The sequence below is a fragment of the Sciurus vulgaris genome (genome assembly GCF_902686455.1).
Source record: "Sciurus vulgaris genome assembly, chromosome: 2".
NCBI classification, from domain to species: domain Eukaryota; kingdom Metazoa; phylum Chordata; class Mammalia; order Rodentia; family Sciuridae; genus Sciurus; species Sciurus vulgaris.
Genome location: NC_136462.1, coordinates 180879510 through 180896370, shown reverse-complemented (window position 1 = coordinate 180896370; position 16861 = coordinate 180879510). Strand labels below are relative to the sequence as shown.

The 16861-nt window shown below is 34.5% G+C and overlaps 1 protein-coding gene and 1 pseudogene across 2 annotated transcripts in view; one reads left to right on the top strand and one right to left on the bottom strand.

Moving 5' to 3' along the window:
* Nucleotides 1-16861, bottom strand: part of ITCH (itchy E3 ubiquitin protein ligase) — a 97939-nt gene that overhangs the window by 21445 nt on the left and 59633 nt on the right. The window contains exons 12-15 of the mRNA XM_079128171.1: nt 15707-15791; nt 8940-9068; nt 2230-2302; nt 1519-1590 (exon numbers count right to left, since the gene is read on the bottom strand). Of these exons, the coding sequence (XP_078984297.1) occupies nt 1519-1590; nt 2230-2302; nt 8940-9068; nt 15707-15791 (359 nt within the window). The remainder of the gene's footprint in view (nt 1-1518; nt 1591-2229; nt 2303-8939; nt 9069-15706; nt 15792-16861) is intronic.
* Nucleotides 9088-15356, top strand: LOC306654551 (26S proteasome regulatory subunit 10B-like; annotated as a pseudogene). The gene is made up of 2 exons (XR_013767000.1): nt 9088-9672; nt 9782-15356. The product of XR_013767000.1 is annotated as a 26S proteasome regulatory subunit 10B-like (transcript).

Below are 16861 nucleotides of genomic sequence, written 5' to 3'. Positions count from 1 at the left end.
CCTTTTTACTTTTGGTATTAGGGATTAAACCCAGGGGTGCATAACTACTGAGCAACATCCCCAGGCTCCACACCCCCACTTTTAAAAATATTTTGAGACAGGCTCTTGCTAAGTTGGTAACAATATCTTTGAACTCACAATCCTTCTGTGTTAGCCTCCCAAGCTGCTGGGATTACAGGCATGCACCACCTCACCCAGCTATTTAATTTTTTGTTAAATAATGCTACTACTGACTTCTTTCTTTCTTTCTTTTTTTTTTGGTCATTTTGGGGATTGAATCCAGCAGTCCTCTATCATTGAGCCCCAGCCCTTTTCATTTTATTCTGGGATAGGGTCTCCCTAAGTTGCTAAGGCTGGCCTCATATTTGCAATCCTCCTTCCTCAGCTTATACCACCACACCCAGCATGTTTCACAGTTTTTCAACACTAGCCATGTTCCAAGTTATGTTCCAAGAAATGGACCCAATGGAGACTGACTACTGAGTGACAAAAGAGTGATTATGAATATGAAAATTTGAAATGGGCAAGGACTGAGGTACAGAATGATCTTGGAGTCTTACATCAGATCAAGGGTATGACCAAAATTCTCTAAATGGTCTCACTGAGTTCCAAGTCCTGCTAAAAAGTTGTCTGCTCTTACATATCAGGATGCCAACTGGCTTTCCCCTTTAATGTTAAAATGAGGTTCCATTAGAAAATGAACACAAGTGTTTCTAAAAGCAAGCAGCCAGCTACTGCTAATTATCTCAATCCCCCCTTTGCATTCAGTTACTTCTTGAGTTGTGCTAATATAATATCACAGATGCTTGAAAAAAATCACTTCCACATTTGGCCATAAAACATGGACTAGCCAGATGTTTTCACTTTAACACATTTTCCCCCATTGGCCATTTTAAATCTTTTGTATAACGCAGTCACTTAACATTTAGTTATGGTTGGTTGTTAGTAATATCTGTAAGATACAGGTAAATGGTAAATTATTTCAGGTTCTGGGGGCAAGTGAAAAAATTTGTTGGCTACTTTGGAAATCTAATACATCCTTTATCAGATACTGTCACCAATGACCAATTATTTTTTTCCTACATCTAAACAATTTTAAATCGCAAGAGTAACATGTTTATAATAAAAATCCAAGTAATTCAGAGTGTAAAAATTAAGTCTTCCTATCTCCTTTCCCATCCCATGATGTTCATATGAATATTTCAAGAGATAGCCTATTTTCCTATTTTTATACCTACTTCAAACACCTAACGGCATAGAAATGGAAACCAGAAACTCACTAATCACTTTATGTTACTCTGACATTGGAAAGCACAAAACACAAAGGTACACACACACAAAAAACTCTGTAGACGTTCCTAAATGATAAGTACTAAGGTAGTTTGTAATGAGATTAAATTTAAAAATCCAAGAACTCCAAACTCAAGTTCAAAATTGTTCAGATTAAACCATCAGCACCAAAAAGTAGTTCTGGCCTAGCAGCCAGGGCCACAAACTATTGAATAAACAAGACAGTACCTGTTGAAAGGAATCCTCAAACAATGTTTTTCTTGTTACTGTAATCTTTATGTGCTGTGGCATGGCCAATTGCTGAAATATAAGAATTATTTAAGTCAACTCTATTAAAATTGCCTACCAAAAAAACAAAGGGGGAAAGTTTTACATGTTTATAGAAACAAAAAAAATATTAATTTATATTCAGTAGTGTTTACCAATGTGTTTATTATGAGTATTCATGCTGATTACATATTATTTGATAAAGGAAAAAAATCTCTTACATACAATGCTTACTTTAATGACTCAAATAAATCTTAATTTTATTTTCAAAAAGTGAACTGATTTTTCTTGTTTTCCAGTTAATTATAGGAGTTTGAAGTTTAGAAACATTTAATATAATAATACTGACTAATGTATTAATGTTACTTAGAACCCATAGAAAATCATTAATTCAAGTAATTTAGACATTAGATGCAGTTGATCATGTTTAGAAAAACACTCTAATGATTTTTTTTTTTTATTCAAATGATTTCAAGCTTAATCTTCTGGCCAACAAAAGCCACAAATTACCAAATCCTTCAGTATATTTCTTTGTCTTAAAAATAGAGGAAGGAGGTCCTAATGTTTCCCATTTTACCTGTTTTTCCATGAGTTAATTATTTTCAAAATCACTATGTAACGTAAGTAAATTAAAAAACTAAAGGGAGTATAGAGATACAATCCCATACTAACCTGACACCAGAACCGGAAATATTGAACCTTTGCCTTGAAGTCCCGAACATAGGCTATTTGGGGTCCATTGTCTCTGAAGAAGAACAAGGGTTAAATGGCGTATATTGCTGCTTGTAAAAGAATGCTAAAAGAAAGCAAACACCCACTTATTTCATTATTAAGTGGTAAAATACCCAGAAATACCCAGAACAGCACATTCCTAACACAAATTTTGTTGTTGAATGTTACCCAGGTTAAATTTTTAGGACAAGATAGAAATTTTGATCCTGTCGAAGCTATTGTTGTGGATTTTTTTTTTATATGAAGCCAAGCCTAATAGGGCTAAAGGGGATTCTGAGAATGTTATCTATGATTTTTCCTTAAATAAAACTCTTGACAGTCATGTTAGCAAGACTGTTATCTATGATAAAGGCTATGTTCTCAGTGCCTTCATATCACTTTAGGTCTGGCTAATAAACTCTAAATGGAAGTGTCATAAGAGACTTTTAGAGCAGAAAGAGTTGGAAAGGGAAATTTTTGTTTTTGTTTTTTCCCATTCCAATTTGCCCTTCTTCCATATGTGGGAGTATGATTTTGATAGATGAAGTTTCATAATAGTTATCTGTCCCAGACCATGAGGTGATACTGAAGATGGAGACCAGGCTCTGGGTGGTAGGACAGGAAGAAAGAAACCTAGATCAGTAATGATGCCATGGGGCTTCCCAGTTAGCCCTGGACTTCATACCACCTGGTACTCTCCCTAGCCTACTTTTAATTTCACTTTCTAAATGCTGAATGTATTTCAGTATACAAATAAAATTAATTTTGTATATTGACTTTGTATCCGATGACACTGCTAAATTCACTTACTAGTTCTAATATATTCTAGATTCCTTAGCATTTCCTACATATAAGTTATCTGCGTGTGAGGAAAAAAAAGATAGTTTTACTTTTTCCTTTCGAATTTTTTATTTCTTGTTCTTATCTCATTGCAATGGCTATAGCTATCAAAACAATGTTGAATGAAAGTAGTGACAAGTAAACATCCTTGTCTTATTCTTGATCTTTTGGAGTATTTCATCATTAAGTGTGATGTTGACTGTGGTTTTTTGTAAATGCCTTTTTGTGGGTAAGAACTTTTCCAGGTAGCTGGGAGTTTATCATAAACTTGCTTTGTATTTTGTCAAAAGCTTTTCCTGAAATGACCATAGGATTTTTCTCCTCTAATGTGTTAATATGGTGAATTTTGTTGATTTGTATATATTAAAACAAAACTTTGGATAAAACTTACCAGTGAAGCTGTCTAGGCCAGTGTTTTTTTGTCTGTGTGTGTGTGTTTTGGTACCACTATGGATGGAACCCAGAAGCCTTGTACCACTGAGCTACAGCCCTTTTTATTTTTCATTTTGAAACTGAGTCTTATGAAACTTGTGATCCTCCTGCCTTAGTCTCCTGAGCTGATGGGATTAAAATCCCAAATTTTGTTTATGGAAAATTCTTTTTTTTTTTCTTTTTTTTTTTTTTGCAGTGCTGGGGATTGAACCCAGGGCCTTGTACTTGCAAGGCAAGCACTCTACCAACTGAGCTATCTCCTCAGCCCGGAAAATTCTTTAATTATGCATTTCGATACTTCACTAGATAAAGGTCTTTTACTTTAATACTAATAATCTGTTTTTTCTTTTTTCCTTTATCAAGGTTAATAGCAGTTGTCAATACTATTAATGTTTCCCAAAGATCCAACTTCTACTTTTGATTTCTCTACTGTTTCATTTCCATTTCACTGTTATTTTTATTTCCTTTCTTGTACTTACTAGGAGATTAGTAACTTTCCTCTTTCTAGCTTGTTAAGGGAGAAGCAAAACTTCACTGATTTCATGTCTTTCTTAATTTTCTGATCTAATCCTTTAAAGCAATAAACTGTCCTCTCAGGATTACTAAACTAAATCTCACAGACTGATTATGTTGTACTTTTATTAGGATTCAGAACAAAATATTTCCTAATCTCTCTTGGGACTTTTTTTTTTTTCTCCCTTGATCCATGACGCACATGGCTATGTAAATCTCACTGGACATTTTTTTATTATCTTTCTTTTTTGCAGTGCTGGGGATTAAATCCAGGGTCTCATGTGTGCTAGGCAAGTACCCTACAAGCTATACCCTAGCCTGGACTATTTTTAAAGATGGAGAGAAGCATCACAATTCACAATAACTAAACTATGGAACCAGCCTAAGTGGCCATCAATGGATGAATGGATAAAGAAAATGTGGCATATATACACAATGGAATTTTATTCAATCATAGAGAAAAATGAAATTATCTCATTTGCAGGAAAATGGATGAAACTAGAGACCATTATGTTAAACAAAATGAGTAAAACTCAGAAGGTGTTGGGTTATTTGAACGATTGTATGTTTTCCCTCCTATGTGGAAGCTAGAGAAAAAAAGGAAAAGAAAGGTGGGGATAGATTTCATGAAAATAAAAGTGAGATCAGCAGAGGAAAGGGATCTAGGAGTGGGAGGCAGGAAGGAAGGGGGAAAGTGCTGAGTAGTGATATTAGGCAAATTATATTGTTATATTATGTACATGTACAATAAATCCCATCATTATGTACAACTATAATGTACCAATTAAAATTTGGGGGAAAAAAGGAAAATAAAAAATTGACTAACTTCTGACTGAGACCATCATTTACATTTCATGCAATTATTGATATGCTTAGGTTTAGGTCTATCATTTCATTGTTTTCTGGGTGGTTTTTTTTTTTTTTGTATTGTTCCTCTGTTTGCCCTTTTCTGTACTCTTTAGGGTTATTTAAATATTTCAGTTTATTACTATTGATTATCTATGTGTCTATATATACATACATATGAAAATAAATAAAAAGATGAAGATAAATACACTTCTACCTTATATAAGCCACTACTGTTTTGCATTTTCCTGTTATATGCACCCAATCTTAATTGTAACTAAAACTAATGATAACAACAATATCTATTTATTTATTTCCATATAAAATACCTCTGCAATTTCATTAATCATAAATTGGTCTAATTTCTCAGTTTCTGCTTTAAACATGAAAGTTTTTAATATGAATAAGTATAAAATTAAATGATAATGGGGGGACCAGAATTGCCTTGATAAGTCACAAACACTATAGAAAACTATAAACAAATAACCCTTATCAATATAGATGCAGAAATCCTCAAGAAAATATTAGCAAAAAATTTTTGGCAAAATATCAAAAGGTTTAGTATTTTGATCCTTTACAAATTTTTTTTTGTAGTTGTAGATGGACAGTATGCCTTTATTTTATTTGTTTATTTTTATGTGGTGTTAAGAATCCAACCCAGTGCCTCACATGTGCTAGGCAAGCATTCTGTCATTGAGCTATGGTCCCAGCCCCGCTTTTAATCCTTTTGAAGTTGATGAAGTAGGATTTATTCTTGGAATGCAAGGACAGTTCAATACATAAAAAAATTAATGTAATATACCACCTTAGCAGAATGAAGAGGGTAAAATCCACATGATCATCTCAATTGATGCAGAAAAAGCATTAAACAAAATTCAATACCATTTTCATGATAAAAAATACTCAACAAATGAGGAATAGAGGGAAACTATCTCAACATAATATGAAAATCTCACAAGGAACATCACATTCAATCATTAAAGAATGAAAGTTCTTCCATTAAGATTAGAAATAATACAGGGATGCCTAATTTCATCACTTCTGGTCAACATTATTTTAGTTACAGCCAAAATAATTAGGCAAAGAAAAGAAAAAAAAAAAAAAAAGAAAAAAAAAGAAATCAAAGGCATCCAAAAGACAGAAGTAGTAAAATGATCTGTTTGTAGATGATATGACTTTTTCTTTTTTTTTTTTTTTTTTTCCCAGTGCTGGGGATTGAACCCAGGGTCTTGTGCTTTCATGGCAAGAACTCTACCAACTAAGCTATATCCCCAGCCCTTTTATCTTCTTTTTCTTGATACTGGGGATTGAACCCAGGAGTGTTCTACCATAGAGCTATATATCCCTAGCCCTTTTTATATTTCATTTTATTTTGAGACTGGGTCTCACTAAGTTGCCACGACAATCTTGAACTTGGCGATCCTTGTTCCTCAGCCTCATGAATCATTGGGATTACAGGTGTGCACCATTGTGCCTGTATCTTGATTTGATCTTTTGTGCAGGAAATACTTTGAAGATTCCACATAAAAAAGCTGTTAGGATAAGCAAATTCAGCAAAGTAGTAGAATATAAAGTCAATACAGATTAAGAAAATAATTCCTTTTATAATAGCAGCAAAAATAAAATCCTTAGGAATGAAATGAAGGGTAAAAGACTTGTCTATCAAAAACTACAAAACACTGTTGAAAGAAATAAAAAAAAAAAACAAGTAAATGGACTGATATCCACATTTCATGTATTAGAAGAATTAGTATTGTTAAAATATCCATACTACCAAAGAGATCTACAGATTCAATGTAATTCCTGTCCAAATAAAAGAACACCTTTGTAGAAATAGGACCAAAAAAGTCCTAAAATTTCTACATAATCTCAAGGAATCCCAAATAGCCAACACAATTTTGAAAAGGAAGAACAAAGCTAGAGACTTATACTTCCTAATGTTGAAACAACTACAAAGCTAAAGTAAACAAAACAGGTTGCACTGATATAAAGACAGACATTTAAACCAATGGAATGGAATATGGAGAGTTCAAAAAGAAACCCTCACCAACATACTGCATAATTTTTGACAAGACTGCTTCTATGGTTTGGATGTTGAATATCCTCAGGGTGATGGTATTAAGAGGTACTCTGATCTTCAAGAAGTGAGGCCTACTAGAAGATCCTTAGATCATCAGGGGTGTGCTCTCAAGGGAGACTGTGGGATCCAGATTGTACTCCCTTTCTACTCCAGTTCAAGAAATGACCATTTACTCCTAAATATTCTTCCACCATGATATGCTACTATCTGCCATGAGGTGATACAGGAAAGCAGCAATTCTCATTGAGCTTGTTCAGACTTTGGTCAAAATTGAATGAAATAAACCTGCGTACTAAGTAGCTTATGTCAGGTATTTCATTATAGTGATGGAAAGCTGACTAATACAGATACCAAGGCTAAGTAACAAAAGAACAAGTCTTTTCAACAAATGGTGCTAGGAAAACTGGGATATTCACATGCAAAAAACTGAGACTGTACCCTTATACAATACCATATATGAAAATTAACTAAAAATGAATCAAAAACCTAAATGTACAAGCTTTAAGTATAAAACTCTCAGAGGAAAACCTAGGAAAAAAACTTCGCAACATTTGATTTGGCGATGATTTCTTGGGTATGACACCAAAGGCATAGGCAACAAAAGAAAAGATAGACGAATTGAACTTCATTAAATTTTCAAGCTTTTGTGCATCAAAGAGTACTATGCAAAGTAAAAACGGAAGAAATACTTTTAATTCATAGATCTAATAAGTAATCAATATTCAGAATACATTCACACATGGTATAATGATGTTTTAGTCAATGACAGACCACATTTAAGATAATGGTCTCATTAAGAGCATAATGGAGCTGAAAAATTCTTATTTCCTAATGATGTCTCAGCCATCTTTAATATCAGAGCACAACATATTACTCACATGTCTGAGATGGTGCTGGTTTAAACAAACTTACTGCCAGTCATAGAAAAATATAGCACATTAAATGATGCATAATGCAGGATACTTGATAATAATAATAATAAAAACTATGTTACGGTTTTATGTATAACCCAAACAGTATAATATGTTTTCAATCATTATTTTACATTGTACTCCTAGTTATACAAAAATGAAGAGTTTACTGTAAAATAGTATGCCATGTTACGCTGGCAGCAGCCTCATATAGCTTGTGCTTATGGTGTCTCTTGATTTTCATCATTTCTCCTGCACTTTATTTAATCTGGTAATCTGTTCACCATGGCCCCAGAAGCAATAGGCTACATCATCTAGGTAGGGTGTGTATACCATACAGCCTAGATTCATAGAAGGCATGTGTCTTAACTACACTCTGCTGTTCCCATGATGATTTATTTCTCCTAATGTATCCTCATCATCAATCAATGCAAGATTATAAATAGAGAACTAAAATGCAACCAAAAGACCCCAATGACTTGATTAGAAAATTAGCAAAGAACAAAATGGGCAAAGGACAGTACACAAAAATCTACTAGCAAGCCAACTCAAGAAATAGTAAGAAGAGGAGGTGTGGTGGCGCATGCCTGTAATCCCACCTAAACAGGAGGCTAAGGGAGGAGGATCTCACATTCGAGGCATGCTTAAGCAAATTTAGTGAAACATTATCTCAAAATAGAGAAAATAAAAAGGGCTGGGGTTGTAACTCAGTAATAGATTTAATGCTCATTAACACACACACACACACACACACACACACGGTAAAAAAAATAATAAGACTTCCATTTCTCGCTAATTCAGATCTTTAGGTCAAAATCTGATAAATTAATCACCGGGCACAGTGGCACATGCCTGAAAGCCCAGTGACTCAAAAGGCAAGGCAGGAAGATGGCAATTTAGCAAGACCCTGTCTTGAAATAAAAAATAAAAAGGGCAGGGGGATGTAGCTCAGTGGTAAAGCACCCCTGGGTTCAATTAGCCAATACCCAACCCCCCAAAAAAAAGAGAAATTAGTTTTATTTTCAATCTACAATGTTTAGAATACTTACAGAGCAGATTTTCCTGTGCGGGGATCTATATAGGTGGTTGTTCTTTTATTGTGGTCTACAAAATATGGAATTCCATCCACTGTGAATCTCATTTCCCAGCCTTCAGGTAAGGGTTTTTCATTTAACTGACTACAAAACATACAGGAAAAAATGTAAACACATTAAGATTTTTAAAGAATTGTTTATTTGATAAGTACAGAAACTAAAACTATCCATAAATGTGTATTAGTGTAGAACAAAATCTTTTAGAAAACAATTTGGTTCAAGATTTTCAGTTGTGGGGCTTCTCATCATGGCGGACCCTAGAGATAAGGTGCTTCAGGACTACAGAAAGAAGCTGCTGGAGCACAAGGAGATTGACAGCCATCTTAAGGAGTTAAGGGAACCATTAAAAGAACTTACCAAGCAGTATGAAAAGTCTGAAAATTATCTGAAGGCCCTACAAAGTGTTGGGCAGATTGTGAGTGAAGTGCTTAAACAACTAACCGAAGAAAAATTCATTGCTAAAGCTACAAATGGACCAAGATATGTTGTGGATTGTCGACAACAGCTTGATTAAAGTAAGCTGAAGCCAGGAACAAGAGTTGCTTTGAATATGACGACACTAATTATCATGAGATATTTGCCAAGAGAGGTGGATCCACTTGTTTACAACATGTCTCATGAGGACCCTGGGAATGTTTCTTATTCTGAGGTTGGAGGTCTGTCAGAACAGATTCAGGAATTAAGAGAGGTAATAGAGGGCTGGGGAGATAGCTCAGTTGGTAGAGTACTTGCCTCACAAGCACAAGGCCCTGGGTTCAATTCCCGGTACAGCCAAAAAAAAAAAAAAAAAAAAAGAGGTAACAGAATTACCTCTTACAAATCCAGAATTATTCCAATGTGTAGGAATAATACCTCCAAAAGGCTGTTTGTTATATGGACCACCAGGCACAGGAAAAACACTCTTGCATGAGCTGTTGCTAGCCAACTGGACTGCAATTTCTTAAAGTTTGTATCTAGTTCTATTGTAGACAAGTACATTGGTGAAAGTGCTCGTTTGATTAGAGAAATGTTTAATTATGCTAGGAATCATCAGCCATGCATCATTTTTATGGATGAAATAGATGCTATTGGTGGTCGTCAGTTTTCTGAAGGTACTTCAGTTGACAGAGATTCAGAGAACCTTAATGGAGTTACTGAATCAAATGGATGGATTTGATACTCAGCATAGAGTTAAAATGATCATGGCTATAAACAGACCAGATATGCTGGACCCTGCTTTATTGCGTCCAGGAAGATTAGATAGAAAAATACATACACTGATTTACCAAATGAACAAGCAAGATTAGGTATAATGAAAATCCATGCAAGACCCATTACAAAGCATGGTGAAATAGATTATGAAGCAATTGTGAAGCTATCAGATGGCTTTAATGGAGCAGACCTGAGAATTGTTTGTACTGAAGCAGGTATGTTTGCAATTCATGTTGATCATGATTTCGTAGTTAAAGAAGACTTCATGAAAGCAGTCAGAAAAGCTTGGTTAATTCTAAGAAGCTAGAGTCTAAATTGGACTACAAACCTGTGTAATTTATTGTAAGGTTTTGGATGGCTGCATGACAGACATTGACTTAATGAAAAATAAAGTTAAAGAAAATAATGTATATATTGGCAATGATCTCATTAAATGCGTATGAATAAAAATATGTGTAACAAAAAAATTAGTATGTAATTCAGTAATTCAACTTTTAAAATTGACACAAATTTGTGTTTGTTAATGTTGCATTTATCGCAGCAAAAGTTACAAAAGAGTGTTGAAGCTTTTCGTATTTGCCATGTGAGCATTTTGCAAAACACTGAAAATGGTTTGAAAATAGTACGAGACCATTTCTTAATTAAGATTTATTTTATATCATTTGTTTTCTTCATTCTAACAAAGTTTAATAAAATCTGTTTGATTTAGTTCTGAAAAAAAGATTTTCAGATTTTCAGTCATGTACCAGACATCTCTATCTGGACATTCTATGAATACATTAAACACATCACTAGAACTCAACATTAAAAAAATCAACCACTGCACCTCAGTTTTCCACCATATTCTTGGCCTATGTTCTCCTATCTACTTCATAACCCTCCTTAAATATATATCTCATAATTAAATAAGTTCTGCCCATCCTGCCTTAAAAGCCTTCATATTTATCCCTTTTTCTACCTCCCAAACCATCCTTACTCTTGAGTTTTAATCATCTTTTGTTTAAACATCCTCAACAGTCACCTAAATGTGTTTTCCTCCCTCTAGTCTCTTTCTGGTCTGACTCTTACATTGATATGGCTGAAAGAATGTCTTTCTCAAATAGAGAAGGCATCAAATTAGTTCTCCTTTAAAATGCTAGCATTGTTACACCACTTCCAAAGTTAAATTCTATACTCTTCCATCTGGCATTCACTCAATTTCTATATCCTGGCCTCAAATGTTTCCTTTTACATTTTCTCTGCAGCCAAACTTCTACCTTCCTTAAATGTATCTTATGATTTCATGGCATATGGCTAGTTATCATTTCCCAATCAAGACACGATCTCTCTCATCATCAAGAGAAGCCTTTGACCTAAATCTCTATCATTCTTTTGTTAAGGCAACTCAAAAGTATTTCCATCTATTTCTTTAACACCCATCTTTATATCTTGAAATCTTGCGATCCGAGGCAAACTACTAAATCTCCCTAAACTTTATCTTTTTTTTCCAACATAGTGGCACACCTGTATTCCCAGTGACTTGGGAGGCTGAGGCAGGAAGATCGCAAATTTGAGACCAGACTCAGTAATTTAGCAAGACCCTAAGCAAATTAGCAAGACCGTGTTGCAAAACAGAAATTAGAAAGGGCTGGGGATGAGGCTCAGTGGTAAAGCACCCCTGGATTCAATTCCCAGTTCCAAAGATATGTTTATGATATAAAATAAAATAAAATTCATTTTCTTTATTCATAAAATGAAAAAAAGGGTGTTTATATAATAAGATAGTATGAGGAATGAGGTAAATAAAAAGTTTAGCACAAAAAAATTACAATCATATTGTAATTATTATTATTATTCCTCATATAAGAAACTGATGACTCTTCTGACATCCCAAAGTACTTCCTATTTATGCAACTAGCACAGCATTTATCACAAGTTGAAGTATTTGTGTTTGGCAACAACTTCTCCACCTTGCAAGTGAATTTTAGAATAGAAATTAGATTTTAAAGCAATAATGACTTATATAAATGACTTAATTTTAATCTGTTGTACACAAAAATAAATGAGGCATTAGAATAAATAAACCTAAAAATTTTATTTTTACATTTCAAAATATACTAGAATGAGTACTACTGAATACCTCTTTTGCTGTTTTTATTTGTGTACTCTGAAATAATGGCAACCCGTCTTTTTAGTTGGTTAGGTATAATAAATGTTGCAATTTTAATCCATATGTGCCAGTTCAGTTTTTCTATTTCATAGCTTCAATTTTCTCATCTGGTGGGTTTGGTATGAAAAAGAACAATGGAAACGTTCAAGGTCATATCAGAAAGGACAAAAGGGAGGGTTTGGGGGCATTTAGGCATTTGGCCACTATTAATGTTAACAGTGTCATTTTCCTCAAGAATACTTCTGCAAAATGAAGAGCTATACTTCAGAAGAACTATCGCCTTGAATCATATTTTGTAAACTATATCAAAAGGTTAAGAATATTTAGCTGTATTCATATAATTGAATACAAGTATTAAATAAAATAGAATACCAAAAATACAAAAAAGGTTTTGTTATAATTTTAGCTGCAAGATAGGCACAGTAACAAGTTGTCTAGAAAACAAAATAAATTAGATAGAACTAGGTCAGTTGTGCTACTTGTTAAAATATGATTCTACTATTTAGCTCTAAAACTTTAAAAGTTCAAGGGGGAACCAAAAATGGTGAAAAATTACAGAAAGGTGACTTGTTCAACGCCCCCCCAACCCCCAGTTTGAATCAGGGTGTTCTATCACTGAGCTATACATCCCTAGCCCTTTTTATTTCTAAAAGTTGGTCTTAAACCTGCCATCCTGTGCCTCAGTCTATTGAGTAATAGTAATTATAGGCATGCACTACTGTGCCTGGCTTACTCAATTCTATCCTTAGATATCAATTTTGGGGGCACAGGGTGCTAGGAATGAAACACAGTGCCTTGTGCATGCTAGGCAAGTACTCTACAACTAAGCTAAATCACAGACCCAAACATAGAATGATTTAGAGGAATTAAAAACATCTCATCTTTGAAATTCTTAATTATTTTTTCATGAAACTTGAATATATTTGAGTTAAATATAATAACTCCATAAAAACACTATCATTTGTTGCCACCCAGAAGTAGATATTTTACATTTAAAGCATACCTTTAGAACATAAGTTATTGAAATATGTGTCACAAAGAATTAATCATGTCCAAGAGAAGGGTCTTTGTCCTCAACTACTGGGAGGTGATCTGCCAATGGAAGTATGCCTGTGACTAATAATGGAGGCCTGGGATATACTGTATCAGTTCTGACTTCAGGAGGAACTAGAAACTAGGTCTTATCCCAAACCTCCAAGTAAGGATGAACACAAAAATGTCAGTCAAGAGGGCAGAATTTGATCAAACCCTAAGAAAAATTCTGGATTCCAGAGACTTCCTGGTTCAAAATACAGAACATCAATAAATATTGTTCCACACTGTTGGAAATCTAGAACCCTCCCAGACTCTGCTCCATGAATCTCTTCCTTCTGCTGGTTCTATTTTCTATTTTTTTTTTTTTTTTTTTTAATGACAAATGTGGTTGCTGAGTATAGGGTTTAGTATAAGTTTCAGTGAATTCTGAGAATCTCTAATGAATGGTTGTAGCAGAATTTGTAGGCAGTTGGTCTGAAGGGGGAGTTGTCTTGGGGAACCACAAACTTGTGGTTACGTCTAAACTGATAGTACAGTTTGCCAAATTCCTTGTAGAATGGACTCATTTGGCAGTCTGATAAGTGACTAGTATTATAGACTGTTACAAGTTGAATGTGTTCCCACTCCAAATGCTTATATTTAAGTCCTACCCGTCGGTACCTTGGAATATGACCTTATGTGCAAACAGGGTTATTGCATATGTATCAGTTAAGATGATGTCATATGTCATATAGGGGGTAAGAACAAGTGTTTGTTAAAAAAGAGGAAATTTGTGTACAGGAGTGTATACATAGGAAGCCATGTGAACAACATATGAACATGCTGACAAGTCAAGGATCTATAAGAAACTAGAAGCGAGGTCTGGAACAGATCTTTCCCTAGTGACTGCAGAGGAAGCATGGTCCTGCTAACACCTTGATCTCTGAGTTCTACCTTCAGAACTATAAGACAATAAATTTGTTGTTTAAGTTACACCATGTGTGGTAAAGTTTGTTAAAATGGCCCTAGTAAACAAATACATACACTATTATGTAATGTTACTAAGATAAGCAATTGTACTCATAGGTGCCACTTTGATGTAGTTATCAAAACATTAAAAAGACAAATTTGTGATAGCATATCTCTTCATTAATACATGAACTAGCAAGTTCTTTTTCTTTTCTTTAGAGATTCAAGGAAGGGCCTGATACACACTAGACAAGTGCTCTATCACTGAACTACATACCCAGACTGTAAGTTTTTATAATGATGTTTGTAAACAATATTTTGAGATATTTGCAACAACCACAGAATGCTATTTTTCAAACCTTGTGATTTCTTCTGGTGGCAAAGTCCTAGGCATTGCTACTTCTACTACATCACAGCCTCATATTCACATTCATAATAGAAGGAAATGCTAAGTTTTAGGTAAAAGTTAGTAAAACTGGGGACATATTTTTTCCTCTATAAGACACATACTTCAAATTTTATCCAGTAATCACAGATTAAGAACTGCTTTAAAATTAAAACTAAGATTTCATCTCACTCCAGTTGGAATGGCAATTATCAAGAATACAAGCAATAATAAGTGTTGGTGGGGATGTGGTGGGATTGCAGATTGGTGCAACCACTACGAAAAGCAGTATGAAGATTCCTCAGAAAACTTGGAATGGAACCACCATTTGACCCAGCTATTGACCCAGTTATACCACTCCTGGGTTTATACCCAAAGGACTTAAAATCAACATACCACAGTGACGCAGTCACATCAATGTTTATAGCAGCTCAATATAGAACCAACCTAGATGCTCTTCAACAGATGAATGGATAAGAAAATGTGGTACATATACACAATGGAGTATTACTCAGCCTTAAAGAATGAAATTATGGCATTTGCAGGTAAATGGATGGAACTAGAGAATATCATGCTAAGTAAAATAAGCCAATTCCAAAAAACCAAAGGTTGAATGTTTTCTCTGATAAGTGGATGCTGATCCATAGTCGGGGGGTGGGTAGGAAAGAATGAAGGAACTTTGGATTATACAGAGGGGTGTGAGGGGAGGGGTCGGGGGTGGGCATGGAAAAAGGGGGGGGAAGAAACCCTGCTTTATAATTACTCATCGTATTTTACTACTAATAAAGATATTTAAGTGAATAGTTGAGCATAAGATTATTTTCATGTATCAGTGAATTTTTTTTTCCTATTCTCAAGAAACTCCTATTTTTACTACGTGAAAGTAAACAATTTTCTCCATTGAGTATAAAGGAGATCAATATTTAAGGCTTTTGGGGAAATATGCAACTGAGTCAGAAATAGGTAAGCAATTTTTAAAAAGTTATAAATATACTAGTAACTAAAAGTTCTTACCCTTGATTTCTGGGGTCTTCCCATTGTGTAATTCGAGTGTTGTGGTTGACAAAATATACTCTGCCATTGCTATCAGTTCTCTTCTCTTTATTATACAGAAAATAAAACAAAACAAAACACAAAGCATTAATGTTGGCATAGTCTTTTTCTTGAAACTAAGACAAAATTTTTGAACTGAATTTGCCCATCTCATTGCATTGTTGATTTTGTAGTCTATACATCTTTTAAAAGGTTTATTCTTTGACTATTAAATACACATACTTATATAAAGTTATAGAAATATTATTACATCCTAGAAGCCAGACTTAAATCAATGTCCTGCCCACAGGACCCTTTCAGCTGTCAAACCAACAGCAGCAAAATAAGGTTTTTTTTTTTCTTCTTCTTATATGACCTCATTTTATTATTTTTTTTGGTGCTGGGAACTGCAGTGGACAAATGGGGTACACAGCAGGGGATGGATAAGCAGCAAAGACTGCCTCACTGAGAAACAGATAGCCTCTGCTTGAAACCCGAATTACGGAGTGACAAGGAATGCAGACTCCCTCCAGTCCACCATCTTGGATCTCGTAAATGACTGATGGTTCTCTGGTGCTGGGAATTGAACTCAGGGCCTCACACATGCTAGGCAAGCACTCTATCACTGAGCCATACCCTTAGTTCAACCTCATTTTATTCTTAATAGCTCCATGAAATAGATGGTTTTATTTTTATCCTGAACATAAAGAAAACTCAGAGAGGTTAAGTGACCTACCCCAATCCTCTTAATTAAGTGGTAGAGATAAGATGGTAACTCAGGTTTACAGGGAATTTTTTCCCATACTACATCTCTACATCATCTCATTTCTTAAATATAAGTGGGAGTTGGGGGTTTGGGTAGTAACTTAATTGTTTTGTTGGTATACGTTTGGCATTATTTAATTAAGATAAACATTTTCTTTCTTTCTACCTATCTACCTATTTACCTAATTTTTTTGCTGTGCTGGAAATCGAATCCAGGGCCTTGTGCATGCTAGAAAAGCATTCTACCACAGAGCTACACACTCAGAACACTGGTTCTTTTTTTATGATTTTGTTCCTTAATATAACCAGTTCCAAAATCCTGAATATTTATAGTAACTTCCTATACACAGTTTGGGTAGTAGGGCTCGATTA